Source organism: Schistocerca nitens, chromosome 7 (genome assembly GCF_023898315.1).
Source record: "Schistocerca nitens isolate TAMUIC-IGC-003100 chromosome 7, iqSchNite1.1, whole genome shotgun sequence".
In the NCBI taxonomy this organism is placed as follows: Eukaryota; Metazoa; Arthropoda; class Insecta; order Orthoptera; family Acrididae; genus Schistocerca; species Schistocerca nitens.
The window spans coordinates 353,446,733-353,464,943 of record NC_064620.1 but is presented as its reverse complement, the minus strand read 5'-3'; the positions used below and the strand labels follow the sequence as shown (position 1 = coordinate 353,464,943).

Here is an 18,211-nt window from a genome sequence, read left to right as displayed (position 1 = left end):
GGGCAGTCAGTGTCCGTCTGTCGTCGGAGTGCGACTATGTCTGTCGTTTGGATAAAACAAAAGCCAGAAAATGAGTCTTACCACTCCGCCAGTAACAGAACTCAGCTAGTGGTCGCCCGGTCTGGGCTGAGTTCCTGCATCTGAATCTGCGCGTTAGGCCGCCAGTCTGCTCGAGTTGCTCGGGCAACGGTCATTGGCGGTTGGATTGGTCGGTTGGTTGGTCGCGCACTGAGCCAGCGAGATGACTTGACCGCCTTGAGCGTCGTCGCATGTGAAGTCCCCACGTGAGTCCAGTGGGCAGCGCCGTATAGAAAGGGGTAGTGGCCTCGCGGTTAACACGAGAGCAACAGGAGCGGAACCACATCGGGCTGGCCGGGGCGAGATGCGACGCCGTGCGACGGGAGATCGGCGCGCCTTCCTGCTTCCGTTGAAGCAGCTGGCAGCGGACGGTTCGGGAGAGCGTTGGGGGTGCTGCGCCAGGTCTTCGCCAGCAATCGCAGTTTTTTAGAAGTTAAGTGATTCGAGACATGTTGTTTCATTTACTTGTTAAATTCTACTTTTCTTCTTGGTGTGGTCACCAGCCGCTTTGTTTTGGGGTCGCCCCAACATTCTTCTCCGTTTGCCCACCCGCGGGAAGGTGGTTATTGTGAATTGGGTGGTCCGTTTTTTCCCTTGTGGAATTGGGGAGGTTTAGAGAAAGCTACGGTTCGGGTTGTTCAGTAATCCCCCTGTCAATCTGCCATACGTTAATAGCTGCCTCTGTCATGTTTGTCGGATTCGGTGTTAACGAATTTATAGAATTAAAGTAAGGGCCGAATTCCTGAAATATGTTTTTATGTTGCCTATCATCTTGCGAGGCGGTATATGTGTAATGTAGAGCATGTTGTACACTTTATGTAAGTCTGAATTTCATGGGTTTTATTTAAATAGTCATTTTTTAAAAGTTGCCACAATTCCACCATAAGAGCCTTTTAAAAACAAATTGCACTTTTGGTGGAAAATAATTTCTTGGTGTGAGTGTTTTTACCATTTCCATCCCTCTTATGGGGTGCATAATTAATGTGTTTGTGTGAATTGTTAAATATTTTAGTTTAAAGTAATCTGGTGTGTTGCAGATTTGCACCAGTGTAGGTTTTTAAAGGTCATTGTGAGCGGTCGTGACTACGGCCGTGTTGAAGGGGAGCGGAAGCTTCTCAGCCCGAAGGCTCCTACTGTAACAAAAAAAAAAAAAAAATTTCTGCCTCTGAATATTGTAATTTGATATTTCGAGGGTGCTTTTCTGCTTATAAATTTTAAATCTGTTTTGAAAAAGCTCTTAGGAATAAAATTCACATTTGTTAAATTGTAACTTGATATTTTGAGGGTGCTTTTCTGCTTATAAATTTTAAATCTATTTTTGGCTTTTATAAATAAAATTTCCATTGGTTGAAATTTAATTTGTTTCCATCAGTTACTCCTTGGCAACTACTTCCACGCTCACATAGTGTGTTAATGTTCTTGATGAATCGCTAGTAAATAAAGTGAATTCTTAAGAAAAGATTTTGAAAGTAAATTTACACGGTTCAGCCAGGATGGGTTTACTGTTCTATCCTGGTCACCAAACGTAAACTCGATCTGGATTCTCAACCCAGAAACCTAGCACAATGTGCTACGGCGCAAGAGTCTGCGTGGCTCCTCATCCCTGTCGGTAATATTCAATACCTCACTGACTCTCTTTCTGCACGTCTCGCAGAGGTCCGTGATGCGAACTGTGATTATTCAGGCTTTAACAGATGTTTACATTAATGTGCATGCACAGTGTATCTCCTGCCTCACTAACATCAAATCATGATCACCTCATAATCCCAATGACTTTGTTGTTAACAGCTTAAGTGATCTAATCCTGCAAAAGCCTATATGAGAGCACTGCTCAAAATAATTCTTGATACTATCTTTGAACAGCATTCTATAGCAATAAGTATCGCAGTCTATGTACAAGGTCGAAATGCCTCGATATATTTTGTTTAGTAATAATTAATGAATATGTGCCACTGTGGGGCCATGTTCCAGAAAGTCGATGAGCAGCGGGCCGATGCAGCCAAAGAAAAATGTTACCATAACTTTCCTGGAGCTAGCGTGCCTGTTTTTTCGACTACACTGCAGACGTTTCGTTGGAGAAGCCCTTACTCGTCTTCCATACAGTCCCGATCCGTCCCCATGCGATTTCCAGTTTTTTGGAACCTTGAAGAAAGACATTCATGGTCCTTCTGACGAATAGTTGCACGCCTGGGTACGATCACGGTTCCTTAGGCAAATGCTAATAGATTTCAACAAAGACAGTGAACCGTCGTATTTACTTCAAAATCTTTTCTTAATGAATTTACTTTATTTACTAGTGATTAATCAAGAACATTAACACACTACGTGAGCGTGGAAGTAGTTGCCAAGGAGTAACTGATGGAAACAAATCAAATTTCAACCAATGGAAATTTTATTCCTAAAAGCTTCTTCAAAACAGTTTTAAAATTATAAGCAGAAAAGCACCCTCGAAATATCAAATTAAAATATTCAGAGGCAGAATAAAAAAAATTTTTTGTTACAGTACGAGCCTTCGGGCTGACAAGCTTCCGCTCCCTTTCAACACGGCCATAGTCACGACCGCTCACAGCGACCTCTGAAAAACTACACTGGTGCAAATCTGCAACACACAAGATTACTTTAAACTAAAAATGTTAACAACTCACACAAACACATTAACTATGCACCCCGTAAGAGGGATGGAAATGGTACAAACACTCACACCAAGAAACTATTTTCCACCAAAAGTGCAATTTGTTTTTAAAAGGCTCTTACGGTGGAAGGGTGGCAACTTTATAAAAATGACTATTTAAATAAAACCCATAAATTCAGACTTACATAAAGTGTACAACATGCTCTACATTACACATATACCGCCTCGCAAGATTATAGGCAAGATAAAAACATATTTCAGGAATTCGGCCTTTACCTTAATTCTATAAATTCGTTAACACCGAATCCAACAAACATGACAAAGGCTGCTATTAACGTATGGCAGACAGACAGACAGACAGACCGACACTAACTGCCTAACAAATGCGGACGAGAGAGAAACGAGCAAGCTGGGGGCGAGAGACTGACCAACAACACAAGTAGAACAAGTAACTGAAACAACATATCACTAATCAGTCAGCTTCTAATAATTGCGATTTCTGGAGAAGACCTGGCGCAGCACCCCCAAAACGCTCTCCGAACCGTCCGCTGACATCCGCTTCAACGGACGCAGGAAGGCGCGCCGATCTCCCGTCTCACGGCGTCGCAGCTCGCCCCGGCCAGACCGATGTCGTGGGTTGACTCTTAATGCTCTCGTGTCGGCCGCGAAGCCACTACCCCTCGCTATACGGCGCGGCCACTGGACTTACGTGGCGACCTCATATGCGTCGACGCTCCAGGCGGACAAGTCATCTTGAGTCCCAGTGTGCGACCGACCAACGAACAATCCAACCGCCAATGGCCGTTGCCCAAGCAACTCGAGCAGACTGGCGGCCTAACGCGCAGACTCAGATGCTGAAGTCAGCCCCGACCGGGCGACCACTAGCTGAGTTCTGTTACTGGCGGAGTGGCAAAACTCTCATTTTCTGGCTTTAAGGTTTCATCCAAACGACATACTAGCACTCCGAACACAGACAGACACCAACTGCCGCACAAATGCAAACGAGAGCCAGACCAGCAACTGGTGACGCGACACTCACCTAGTCTCACTCCGACTGACAAACTGCCCTGGCTGACCAACTGCCTCCGACTGACTGACTCCCCACTACAGAGTTTTTTTTTTCCTTTATTGAATTTCATTTCCCCCCGAAGGGGGGCGGGCTGGCAACAGCTTAGTATGCCGCTCTTCAGCCTACAGACTTCGTTAGAAAGATGAAGAGAATAAATAATAAAAACAGGCGATAAAATCGGAGACTTAAAGACTAACATGGCGAAAAGAAATCGTGGAACTTAAAACAAAGAACAGAGGGATGATGACGCTAAGAAAATACATACAAAGCAGACAGGTAAAACAATAGACAGACAATTAAAAAAAAACACGGCGACAGTCTGGTTTCTGTTCGCAAAAGACATAAAATTCACACCCAGCGACAGCATGGTTTCTGTTCGCAACACGAGAAAGACGAACAACACTGAACAGTCACTGGAACACTGCACTAAAAAGTTGGCAAATGTGACATACCACAGCCGAGAGCAGGTGGGGGGAAACTGGACAGATGACGGGAAAATAAAAAAGGGGGGAGCCGGGAAAGGAGCTGATGGAGGATGAGGACCCATAAGAGGGGGCACTACAGAGCTCATAGCACCCCTTAAATGCACGTGAGCAGGCAACCTTTCCCCTTTTCCACCAGTGTGTGACATCAAAGCTACGACTGCCACAGCGGCGCCACCGCCGGAAACAGGGGCGACTGCTTCACCACACAACGCGCTGCGGCGCGCTCTTCAAAACAGCAAATTTTACTACGGCTCAGACAGTGACCGTCTTGTGTCACAGTGAGATAAATGTATTAAGAGTTATGGCGATTACTTTTGAACAAATAAACAGTTTACTTACTTTTTTCCATCTGTCTCGTTTTCATTTGGCTGCCCTGTATATGAAGCCATGGACCAGCAAGATAAGAAGAATATATCTATGAAAGTTGAATTTTAGAATCTACTGATTGGGATTCTCCTGTGCCAAAACTAGGAAACGGGGAAGTCTCATTAAGTCATTTGTTCTTTCAGGGGTGAGTACAGTGGCGAGCTGCTGTCGGCGGAGCTAAAAGTATTCGGAACAGGATCCACAATGACGCGCAGGCTTTTCAACAGCAGCCGCAGCAGGAAGTAGGTGGAAGAGCGGTGAGATGGTTTGAGTGCGTGCGCATCGCAGTCGCCAGCCTACCCCAAGCAGTAGCCGAGCCGGAGGGCGTGGCGCGCAGGTTGCGGCCACCCGCCGCTAGAGGCGCCGCTGCCGACCTGCCCTCAGCTGCTTCAGCGGCGCGTCTGCCACTGTCAGTTGGTCTCCGGCAGTCGCCCGCAGAGGACTTGGATCTTGAAAAGCGTCTCGTCTGCGCAACCGAATCACCATGCGGGAGATCGTGCACTTGCAAGCTGGCCAATGCGGTAACCAGGTTGGAAGCAAGGTAAGCCGGCTCACAAACTGCTCGTTTCGCGATACGTACTGAGATTGTAGTATATTCCTGACTAAATATTGGTTGTTGGACACTTGGTTGGAAGGCTTTCGCGGGAGAGTTAGAGTCAAAGCGTAAGCCAGTCAGCGCTTGCACCATCTCACTGACGCTCTCCGTGCGTCAAACAAACCTGTGGCCGCCCGTGTTGCACTTCAGGTCACTGAGCTGCCAGTTCGTGTTCATACTATTTGCCATAGTAGAATACTGACAGCAGCAATAAAGACGACAGGGCATGATTTAGCAGAAGAGCTGCTCTCTTTTGCTCGGGCAATGGACATTGCTGCATTTATTCATTCTGCGCTCGAGATAATTCATCTCCTGATGGATGTAAATTTTGATGCTACCATATTAGTACCATCTTATATTTTTGATGATTACAGTGTACACATGATGTTAAAACTTGCTCTTTGGGCCTGAGACAGCTTATTTGCGATCGACCTGTGTAATTTAATGAAATAAACAATGCCTGCAATCTTAACATTTCGTAGGTTAAGCTAACGGCGAACCGCTGCCGCATACCTTGTAAGGATGCTAATAGTTTTTAAAAAATGAAAAGTTTCCAAGACAGTAAAGACAAACCTAAGGGTATTCCCCGGTGATAATACCGAGCGAGGTGGCGCAGTGGTTAGCACACTAGACTCCCATTTGGGAGGACAACGATTGAAACCCACGTGCTGCCATACTGATTTAGGTTTTCTGTAATTTCACTAAATGGCTTCAGTTAAATGCCGGAATGGTTCGTTTGAAAAGGGCACGGCCGACTGCCTTCTCTATCCCTCCCTGATCCGATGGGACCGATGACGTCTTTTTGTCCCCTTCCGCAAACCAACCAACCAATGGGTGTTGATTTGACCGACTGCTGTGTTATGTCGGGTTATGTGAGGTGAGACAACTCGATGTTAGGCATTAAACGTTTTCAAACTACACGAATAGTATACTATCGGGCAATTATTAGAATGTGTGCAGTTAGCTTGCTGAAGAGTCAGTATTCGAACTATTAGATACTACACTTCAGGTAAAGTTTACGGAATTAAAAGTTTGCGTGAACACAGCAGTCGTGCAGTGTCATAAAGTGCTCACTAATTTTTACGATTTTGTGGGATTTGGTGCAGTGTTTCCTTGTATTTGGATGGAGGGATTGGGATAGGCGATATAGGATTATAATTGGGAACGGTTTGTAGATTTCCATAGGTTTCCTGGCCTGCCTTGTCTTGCTTACGCTTTAACCCTGCTGTTCTGTTCGGGTCTATATGACCCGAAACGAATATGAACGTTATTTTACATTATGTAAATACCAATATATATTTATGAAACTTTGTGACTTTGTCTGAAAATGGATGAGCAGCATGTGTTTTAAAAGGTTTTAAAAAAGTTTAAGAAGTTTGGGCTTCAACTGTAATAGTTGCATATGTAATGTTCGGGTCATAATGACCCGACACAAATATGTTTAGTGTAACTCGTATTTATTTCTAAAATCTGGAAATGGCGAAAATTATTTTTGTTGTGTTGTGTGGGAATAGTGACTGCATCATTCCAACTTACTCTCAACAATCACCTAAAGCTCCATGCGTTCACAACAATGGGCTTGTTTGTTGCTTTCCCCAGGAAATAATAATTGGCAGTTCTCAATAATTGGAATGCTTTGTTTCTGCCCAGTTTGACTTGTGACACCATGGCGATGAGACCATTGAATGATCGTGAGTTGGAAGAAATAGTAAATGCCTCACCAGATGAAGGATCACTTTCTGAGTTTGAAGATCACATCAGCAATGCATCTGAAAGCGAGTGTTCCGATGACAGTTACGACAGTCCACAGCCCATACAAAATAGTGTAGAGACTTTTCTTTCTAAAAATGGGAATATAGAATGGCAGTTGCATCCACCAGCACAACATGGTCGCCTACCAGCTTCGAACATCATCAAGAGTACCCCAGGAGTTACCAGGTATGCAGTCAGCAGAATATCTGATGTAAAATGTTCATTTGAAGCAGTATTTCACACAGCGCTTCAAAATGAAATAATAGAGATGACAAATATTGAAGGGCAGCGAGTTTATGGTGAACAGTGGACAGATATTGATGGTTCTGTTTTCCATGCATACTTAGGACTCTTACTCCTAGCGGGTGTATATCGATCTCATGGGGAGTCTACAAAAAGTTTGTGGGATAAAGATACTGGGCGAAACATATTTCGAGCAACCATGTCTCATGAAACATTCTGTAAGATATCACGTGTCCTGCGATTTGACAAGAAATCTACTAGAGAGGAAAGACGACGTACTGACAAACTTGCCGCAATTCGTAGTATTTGGGAGAAGTGGGTAGAGGTCCTTCCTAAACTGTATAATCCAGGAGAAAATGTTACTGTTGACGAGCAGTTAGTAGCATTTAGAGGTCGCTGTCCATTCAAGCAGTATATCCCAAGTAAACCGGCAAAATATGGGATCAAAATATGGACCATGTGTGACAGCAAAACTTCATACGTACTGAAAGCCCAAATTTATACAGGAAAGGTGAGTGGAGCGGCACCAGAAAGAAATCAGGGAATGAGGGTGGTATCTGATCTCACTTCTGAGTTACGTGGTCAGAATATCACGTGTGACAACTTTTTTACGTCGTACAATTTGGGGCAGCTGCTTCTGAAAAGGAAATTGACTATGTTGGGAACTATACGGAAAAATAAGCCGGAGCTTCCACACAAAATGACCAACAAGGAGGTACACAGCTCTTCATTTTACTTCACAAATGACACTACTGTGGTTAATTATATTCCTAAGAGACACAAGAATGTTGTACTTATGAGCACTCTCCACCATGATGCGGAAATCAGTGACAGGGCTGATAAGAAGCCAAAAATGATTTTGGACTATAATTCAACCAAAGGTGCTGTAGACACGCTTGATCAGTTATTAGGTACATATACATGCAAACGAAAAAGTAATAGGTGGCCAATGATAGTTTTCTACAATATTCTTGATGTTTCTGCTTATAATGCATACGTTTTGTGGATTTCGGTTGACCCTAATTGGAATGCAAGCAAATTGACTAGAAGGAGAATATTCTTGGAGGAACTTGGAAAGTCACTGATAAAAGAACATATTGCATCAAGAACGCATTTCCCAAGAACAGAAGATTCTTTGAGAATGGTCACAAGCATCCAAAACCCGAATGATGTGGGTGGTGTGTCAGAATCGGTAACAACAAGAAAATCTACAAAACGTGCACGCTGTAAGTTCTGTCCATCAAGTAATGACAATAAAACAAACATGGTGTGTGGAAAATGTAGTAAACATATTTGCAAGAAACATGTAACCTACTTGTGTCCACAGTGCAAGCAGTAAGAAAAGAACTGTAGTATTTTATAAGATGATTGTATTGAAAATTCTGTTGTTTCAAATTTATGTGAATACTTGTGCCTAAACTACAATCAGTAAGAAGAGAGGATTCTAAAGTTGTAGTGCTTTCTATGTTGGAATGTAATAAAAAAACTGTAGTGTGTTCTGTACTGTAGTGTGCTCTAAGATGAATATCTGTAATGACAACTGTCTGTTGTTAGAAAATGTCAATACTTACGTCTAAACTGTCAACAATAAGAATAGAAGTATGGAAAAACTGTAGTGCTTTCTAAGTTGAATGCCTGTAATGGAAACTGTCTGTTGTTTCAAATTTATGTGCATATTTAAATGAAAAATATCCCTCAATAAAGTTGTATGCATTGTTATTATTATTATTATTACCATTATTATTATTATTATTATTATTATTATTATTACTAACAAGGTACTGGAATAGAACAACAATGTCGATAGCTAAAACTGTACCAAAATTTATGTTTCTAAAGCATTTTGATATGTCGGGTCATATTGACCCGAACAGTATATATGTCAAGTAAAAGTGAACAGAACAGCAGGGTTAATAGGATGATGCGAAAGAACAACTGTGCGTTTAGACCGGCATAATGAACCGTAAAATCAAATGTAAATCTGACCATTGAATGTTAACAGTACTGTGTTACAATTTGGGTAATTTGATGCCAAATATTAGCTTTATATCGAACAAATAGGCTTCACCTAAAGTGGAAAACTAAGGAGTCCAGATGCTAAGGAAATTTGTATTAGCTGTATTTAACAGAACGGATAACCCACTTAGTATGCAATGGGTCTGTGACCAACCATCTGAAGATATTCATCAAACCAAAACACGATAAAATAACTTCAAAATAATCAGGCGGTGAACTGTCATGAATTCTATTCCATTTAAATCTGCCGATTTTAATGCAAACATTCAGATAATTTAATAAACAAAAACGTGAAAAAATAAACCATTACTCTTGTAATATCTGTGCAAGGAATGTTGGTGAACGTACTGCAGAACCAAGAATATTTGTTGAACACACTTTTAAGTCTTTCTAATATGCGCAGTATACAGTAAAATTAACTTCACAAGCGGAAATTAACATGTATATATAGAGTATCTTGACCGGTCTTCAAATTCCCTAGCATGTCGAACTTAACGGAAAAAAGTGATTCAGTGTAAGTGGCACCTGGAGAAACTTTTTCTCAAACCGATGAAAATTCGAATATTGGGCGTCCTACAGTGCATGACAATGTTGCTGTGAATGAAACAGAAGTAACCTTTCGGTTATTCTATTAAGTACGTTCTAGAATCTCTAAAAGATTTTCAGATATTCGAAGTAAATCTGTGGTGTGTCGATGGTACTACACCGAGGCCTTGAGTCTGCATGGTAATTATCCCTATCCGTGAGAGCAGTTTCTCGTTCGGAGTAAGTTGTGCTTCTCAAGACCTTGGAAGATGGCTCTGCTGCCGATGTTACGGGTGGGCACCTTGTCTTCGTTCTGAGGCAAAGAGCACAGTTGACTGCATGTAACTGTAATAATACTAAAATTTATTTTCGCTGTAGTGTTTCACAAAGAACTGTACGTGAGGTACACACTTCTGAGAATGATGTAAGTCTGAAGACGATGGCTAGAAGCATGACGCGTTACATGTTTCATGTGACTCGTTTTTATGCATTGTGCCAGACACTTGTTAAATATTTCATATAAACTGACGTTTGCGAAGTAAGAATTGGCAGGTGCTCTGCATCATGGGTCATGTGATACTGTTAGATTTTATTAGTACACAGCCATGACATTGTTAAACTTGACTGTACTGAAAGCATGGGAGGGTAGAAGCTGTAGCGGAGAACGTGGTACAGATTTTCTCTCGGCAAAGTCAAAGCAGTAAGAGGTTCGTAAGGATACTGTTCATCGTGCAAATGAAGCTCTTATTTCCGTCCATATATTCGATTTTTCTTGTGGAATATCTCCGGATAAAAATCAGGTCTTTCTCCCTTCTCTAAGCTTTCGGTTTTTGCCGATTCCATGAAAATCGGCAATAACTTCGTTGACTGTGGTGGCTGAAGTGTGCAGATACCGCGGGCATGCTGAAAAGTAACATGAAAACTCTTGAAACTTTTTAAATAAGACAAACGTCATTAACATTCACAATCTTTTATTATCTTATATCTGCAGGCGTGTAACATGGCGGTGTGTGAGGACAGCGTGCTAGTTTATAACTCGATATTCGTCCACATAGATGAAGCACTTTTCTCCTTCAGCGTGTCACCGCCAGAGCATACACGAGCGCTAGACATCGGCAGCAATGCGACGCCTTGGCTTCAATGTCATCGGTCATCCTCCGTATAGCCCGACTTGGCCCCATCCGAGTTTCATCTGTTTCCAAATCTTAAAGAACGCCTTAAAGGCTTCACTTCGAGATAAAGTGGTGTGTACAGACGTGAGGTTGTTGCTTCGTCTACAAAGTGAAACATTTTGCAGATACAGTATCAAAAAGCCGGTTTCTCTTAGAGAAATTTGTTCGTCGCTAGGATGACTGTTGAGAAATAAGTATGTAGACATGAAGAATAAAGATGGAGAATGTTCATAACATTTGTTTCATGTAAGAAGCTTCAAGAATTTTCACTTTAAAGTTCGGAGGCACTTCGTTTCAGCACGGCATCGTGTATAAAATGGTCCACTTACTTCTTCCCTTTAATTTTCGCTATTTCTCTGCTCCAGATTGTCAAAATCACACGAAGCGGAGCGATTACGTGATAGTAGTAGTTTATCGCAAGTGTGACCGAACAAAAGTAACAGTGGTTGTTGTTGTATTTATGACCGACTTTGTTAAGCAGTCGAGGCTTCAATTAATTCAGTCGTGATCAGACTAGGTTGATGATACTTGCGATAAGTGTCGGGGTTTACGAAAAGATGTTTATTGCTGGTATATAAGCGTCAGTATTCCCGGAACGAAGTGCAACGCGGCGTTGAGCTGTGTGTGAAGGCGATACGGTATTCCTCACGGCCAAGGGCAGGAGATTCAGCTGCTTTGTGTACAGGCGGGTCCGATAAGCAGAGAGCAGCTGACGTAACCACGAGTCAACATTTGGTGCCGGGTGCCTGGACCCTCATACTACATTTCATTATTTCTTTTCCTAGAAAGACTATACCAAATCGTGTTCTGTAGACTTCTACCCACCTGTCAGCTGAAGGACGTAAGTCTTTGCCTGAGACACACACCTTACTCATGTGAAAGGCTTTTTGGACTTGCCCAATATTGGAGTGCACTTTTCAGGATGCTTCCAGACTGACATTTGAATGATTTGAGAAAATCAGCCAATCAGTTGCAGGTATAAACGTATTTTAACAACTCTTGGCCATGGTTTCAACAATTGTAAAATTGTCTTCTTCAAGAAAACATGGACCTGTTGAGGCCGGCGGAGGTTAGTCCTCCCTCGGGCATGGGTGTGTGTGTGTGTGTGTGTGTGTGTGTGTGTGTGTGTGTGTGTGTGTGTGTGTTTGTCATTAGGATAATTTAGGTTAAGTAGTGTATAAGTTTAGGGACTGATGACCTTAGCAGTTAAGTCCGATAAGCTTTCACACACATTTGAACCTACTGAGGGAATTTTATGCGCCATCTTAAAAAGAATTATCAGGGTGTAAAGGATGTACAAAACCACTGGATAAAGCGAGCGAGGTGACGCAGTCGTTAGCACACTGGACTCGCATTCGTGAGGACGACAGTACAATCCCGCGTCCTGCCATCCTGATTTAGGTTTTCCGTGATTTCCTTAAATCGCTCCATGCAAATGCCGGACTGGTTCCTTTGAAAGGGCACGGCCGACTTCCTTCCCCGTCCTTCCTAATCCGATGAGACCGATGACCTCGCTGTTTGGTCTCCTCCCTCAAAACCACCCAAACTGGATAAAAGTGTAATAAACAAAAATTACTTACACGTAAAATGACATATTGGCGGCGACAAATTAGAGCAAAGAAGCTGATTTTAAGTAACATGGCCCATGTGATATCTGTAAAACCAAATAAAATCCATTAAAAACATTCCCATTAAAGCGTAAAAGTCTTCACATTAAATTGTGTGCACGAAATAGGAAACATCGGTAGATGACGTTCCTGCTCGAATACTTACGCGCGTAGCAAACAGATAAATTGTAGATTATCAATGCCATGTTATATGGGAAAGGGACAAAGTTTTTAGGTAGAAAAATGGGGAAGGTGGCATATACGAACAAGGGGAATGGTTAAAAATGAATTCACTGTAGAAAGGTGGATAAATAGAAGAGAGAAAATATTTAATAAGAAAAATAGAAATTAGATGAGAACGATTGACAAGTGGAGGCCACCAACGGACTATAACTACCGTAAAGGGTCAGAACTACAGGCTTAAAACCGTAAAGAAACTGTCGATTCGCATGTTGCAGCTGATCATTTAACATGTTACCATCCCTGTTGAGTGTGTCTGAATTTCCAGTTAACATGAGTTTAATTTCCGTTATTTAATCTTCTTACACCGAATTACGGTTTCTCCTAGATCTTTTACAAGATTTAACATGTATAAAATTTCCTCAGTAGTTCCATATACCTCGGAAGGAGACAATTTTCAACTGTGGAAACCCTGATCAAGGTTTGTTAAACCTTCACATCTGCAACTGGTTGGCTGATTTCCTCAAATCATCTGTTTATAATCACCGTTGCTGGACAGCACTATGTTCAGAATTTGATTACATTTCTAATATTAGGTTCTGTGCTTCGAATGGTAATTCTGAAATATAACGAAGTTGACAAAGTTTGCATTCAGAGAGAAACAAGTAAAACGCTGGTATCGAGTTTTTCGTCCTAACAGTGAAATATTGTATGGATGCCCCCGCAAAATTTGTTGTCGCATCTACTTCTACGTGAAGGCTTATGTAAATCACAGCATTAGCTGGGTTTGAAAAAGCTTTAATTACATTAAATGGAATACTTAAGACGATATAATACAGAAAAGCCAACAAGATGTTTTCTGTTTGTTGACACAGCGTTTAAATACAGGGTGATTCAAAAAGAATACCACAACTTTAGGAATTTAAAACTCTGCAACGACAAAAGGCAGAGCTAAGCACTATCTGTCAGCGAATTAAGGAAGCTATAAAGTTTCATTTAGTTGTACATTTGTTCGCTTGAGGCGCTGTTGACTAGGCGTCAGCGTCAGTTGATGCTAAGATGGCGACCGCTCAACAGAAAGCTTTTTATGTTATTGAGTACGGCAGAAGTGAATCGACGACAGTTGTTCAGCGTGCATTTCGAACGAAGTATGGTGTTAAACCTCCTCATAGGTGGTGTATTAAACGTTGGTATAAACAGTTTACAGAGAATGGGTGTTTGTGCAAAGGGAAAAGTTCTGGACGGCCGAGAACGAGTGATGAAAATGTAGCACGCATCCAGCAAGCATTTGTTCGCAGCCCAGGAAAATCGACTCGCAGAGCTAGCAGATAGCTGCAAATTCCACAATCAACTGTATGGAGGGTCCACCACATTGGCACTTCTGTCCGTAACTACCTGAACGTCAACTACCCGAGGCGATGGAGCGGCCGCCAGGCAGCCCGTGACAGAGCACTTCATCACTGGCTTCCAAGAAGCCCTGATCTTACCCCCTGCGATTTTTTCTTATGGGGGTATGTTAAGGATATGGTGTTTCGGCCACCTCTCCCAGCCACCATTGATGATTTGAAACGAGAAATAACAGCAGCTATCCAAACTGTTACGCCTGATATGCTACAGAGAGTGTGGAACGAGTTGGAGTATCGGGTTGATATTGCTCGAGTGTCTGGAGGGGGCCATATTGAACATCTCTGAACTTGTTTTTGAGTGAAAAAAAAACCTTTTTAAATACTCTTTGTAATGATGTATAACAGAAGGTTATATTATGTTTCTTTCTGATGTGTCGGCAGAAGTGCCGACACCGTGTGGTTAGAGGAGACAGATATGCACGCTATAAGCTCACGCAGGATGGCGTGATGTCTGAAACAGGATACGTAATGAATGCTATAAAGAAAAGTACGTAGCTTCTGGAATACTTAACTTTAATCCATCATTTGTATACATCGTTCTTGATGAGACATGATTCATACGATAACTATCAATTGCTATGGCGCTTTGCTAGGTCGTAGCCATTGACTTAGCTGAAGGCTATTCTATCTGCTCTGCAAATGAGCGAGGCTTCGTCAGTGTACATCGCTAGCTAAGTCGTCCGTACAACTGGGGCGAGTGCTAGTCCGTCTCTCGAGACCTGCCGTGTGGTGGCGCTCGGTCTGCGATCACTGACAGTGGCGACACGTGGGTCCGACATGTACTAATGGACCGCGGCCGATTTAAAGCTACCACCTAGCAAGTGTGGTGTCTGGCGGTGACACCACATTTTCATTAAATACACGTTTTTAAAGTTGTGGTATTCTTTTTGAATCACCCTGTATATGGAGTTGAGTCGCTTGCGAAACTAAGATGAGCAGTCGACTCACTTCGGTTTCTCTTCCCGTTCGTTACTGATGTTTATGTTAGACGGAATTCAAACACATGCTCGTGTGACGCAGCTACTAACTAAAATTGGAGCATTTGCAAACTGCAGCTGAAGTGATCCACGTACACCTTAATATTTTGGTTCTATCTTTTTGACAGGCTGATTTGTTAAGCTTGAGCAGCAGTGCAAAGATAATATTTCGTTCGGGAAAAATTAGTTGCAAGGCGTGGTGTCTACAAAACACAATTCTTCATTTCCCTTGCAAATTTCTTCAATTTGAGATTGCCGTTTTTTTTCAGTAGTCTTCTACCAATTATGATTTGAAACATCAGTTCGAGAGTTTAATAGCTACTTCCGGATAGATCAGCGATACAGTCTCCACGAAAGGTTTCAAATTAGCTATTTCAAAGTATGCGGTGTGAATGCCACGGATCGTTGTTACTGCTTTCCTGGCTCACTTCAGACGTCTGATAGCGGTGCTGTTGCTGTTTGCTACGGGGGAAATTCTAGGCCGTTAAGCCGTTTACAGAAAGATTGGAGGGCAGTGTTGCTTTCACTCTCTGCGCGCAGACGCTAGAATTTGTGTGAAGTTTGTGAGCAAGCACCTGGATTTTCTGCGCGTTGTTAAAAGTATGAGTCAGGTTACAATGATACATATCTGAATGTAAACGAAAACGTTTTTTTTCCGAAGGCGAAACTTGGGATCAGTAATATCACTAATTACTGTGCTGACCGTTTTTCCCGTTGCGTTTAGGTACATACAGCAGCGGAATCAGCGGCTTAATATTGCCACAGTTCTTTAGTTCACATGCTCATCGCATTCGTCATTCTTGGTATCAGTTCCACGTTTTCCTGCTTATGTGAAACATGAAAGATATGATCTTGATACGCTGAATTACTTCACCTTCCCGTTTCTAATAATTCGAAAGTAGATAAGAAAATAGATAAAGGTAGGGAACCAGTATGAGGAAGTCTGTAGTACATCAGAGCGCTAGGTTAATGTCCAGAAAAATATTCCGTGATAACCAGAATTGTGATTAACAGTCTGTTGACACACATGGCGCAAACAGCTGCAGTTATTTGTTAGTTAGATTTAGCAAGCAGCTGGTATGCTGCAGACCACCAACGGCGCCAGATGTACAACTGTAATGACGATGAACTGGCCATGTATCTCTGAAACAGGGCATCAGATATGCACGATAGGTTTGATTCGTGACAAGTATGATCACCATACGTAACTTGCTTTTTATTATTGGTCTCTTCAGACCACTTGAGAGTTTGTCTCGTGGAATGGACTTCATTGCAATGGCTATGAAGTCTTTCTTGGGAATCTTTGGGTAAAAAGTTCTTCGGAAACTTGCCGTATAAAATGTGGATAAAACTAAAAAACTAAAATGTTTCAACGATAGTCTCTATCGCCGTCTGGGGGTATCCTCGAAAGCACGAAATTAAATACGAAAAGGTGCCGTTAAGTGCAGACATCAGTCATGAATGGATGCAGGTCGTTGGCAACTATACCGCGGTAATCGAGAGTGCATGGTATTTCCTGTGACAGCAAGTGCCCATAACATAAATAAACTACCTGCGTATGCTCTATTGGATTCGACCATGGCAGGTGAAGAGCTGTCTGACAAAGAGGGTTATAGGATTCATCTATACAGGGTCTTCCAGGAGGATTGGTCAATATTCAGAGATACAACAGAAACCACCCTTCGAAGGGAAAAACTTCATATGGACATAGGCCAAACTCTGAATGGCTTGGCCGGCGTGGGTGGCCGAGCGGTTCTAGGCGCTGCAGTCTGGAACCGCGCGACCGCTACGGTCGCAGGTTCGAATCCTGCCTCGGGCATGGATGTGTGTGATATCCTTAGGTTACTTAGGTTTAAGTAGTTCTAAGTTCTAGGGGACTGATGACCTCAGACGTTAAGTCCCATAGTGCTCAAAGCCATTTGAACCGAATGGCTTGGAACACATTTAATATACATTGTTAATTTTGGTTTTCTCCACATATTACCAGGTTTGTACATGAGAAGAGGGTGAAACCAACGTCTTAGGTTGGGCTAGAATAAAACGTCAGAGGCTGGGTGAGTAAAACACACATAGGCACGCCACTAGCCCAAAAATATACATGTGTTCTATTACGAAAGCAAATCGGAATATTAATCATAGATAAATATCTAAACAATTTTATTTAAAACATTGCATAATTAACTTTCCTATAAAAACATCTTTCTTCATGGCATATTCCTAGATTTTCTGAGCAACAAATCGTACGATAAATCGTTCTTTACTGTTTTTGTGCTCATCTCACCTAACATCCCACAATGCCAACACCCAGCAGTGACTTACCTATTTCGATGCAGTCTAATAACGCTCTTTCGTCTTGCTCTGAACTCGTTTTCCCCACGACAACAACAAACCTAAGTTACTTCCGTGGTCTGTGTACCAGGTGAGACAGTCGAGGATATTGTCAATAATGCCCAAAGCCGCACAATACTTGCAGGCACCGCACTATTTTTGGTGTAATGTGTGTAAGCGTAGATATTTCTATTGATGACTGAAGACTGTGAACTGAAAAACATTACGTGAGTATTCGTCTTTTGCAGACTAATAATTACAGCTACTAAAAGTCTACGTTTTTAGTTTAGTGAGTACCTCCAAGTATGTGCGGCATGAGTTAGCCATTAATGCTTACTTTTACCTGTGCAGGAGGTTAGGTGTTGAAATGTGGACGCAGGAATATTAGTCTAAACTGACAGTCGTTATCCTCTTAATAGTTAAATTGCGAAAGTGTGGAAACATCGGGTCGTAAAGCCGAGCGAGGTGGCGCTGTGGTTAGCACACTGGACTTGTATTCGGGAGGACGATGGTTCAAACCCGCGTGCGGCCATCCTCACTTAGATTTTCCGTGATTTCACTAAAACGCTTCAGACAAATGCCGGGCTGGGACCGATGACTTCGCTGTTTGGTCCCCCTCCCTCAAATCAACCAATCAGGCCGTAGAGTTTGTAACGTGTCGGTGGGAAGACTGTTCGACGCAGGTAAATAATATCAAACACACTGTCTGAACGTATTAAGCTACGACATGTAAAAATGTAGCTGCAAACATATTCCTCAAAGAAGACGGGGCCCGATGCC

The 18,211-nt window shown here is 42.4% G+C and overlaps 1 protein-coding gene across 1 annotated transcript in view; it reads left to right on the top strand.

The window, feature by feature from the left end:
- The first annotated feature begins 5,014 nt into the window (after positions 1-5,014).
- Positions 5,015-18,211, top strand: part of LOC126195053 (tubulin beta chain-like) — a 95,505-nt gene continuing 82,308 nt past the window's right edge. Inside the window, exon 1 of the mRNA XM_049933500.1 lies at positions 5,015-5,171. Within this exon, the coding sequence (XP_049789457.1) occupies positions 5,115-5,171 (57 nt within the window). The 5' untranslated portion in view covers positions 5,015-5,114. The remainder of the gene's footprint in view (positions 5,172-18,211) is intronic.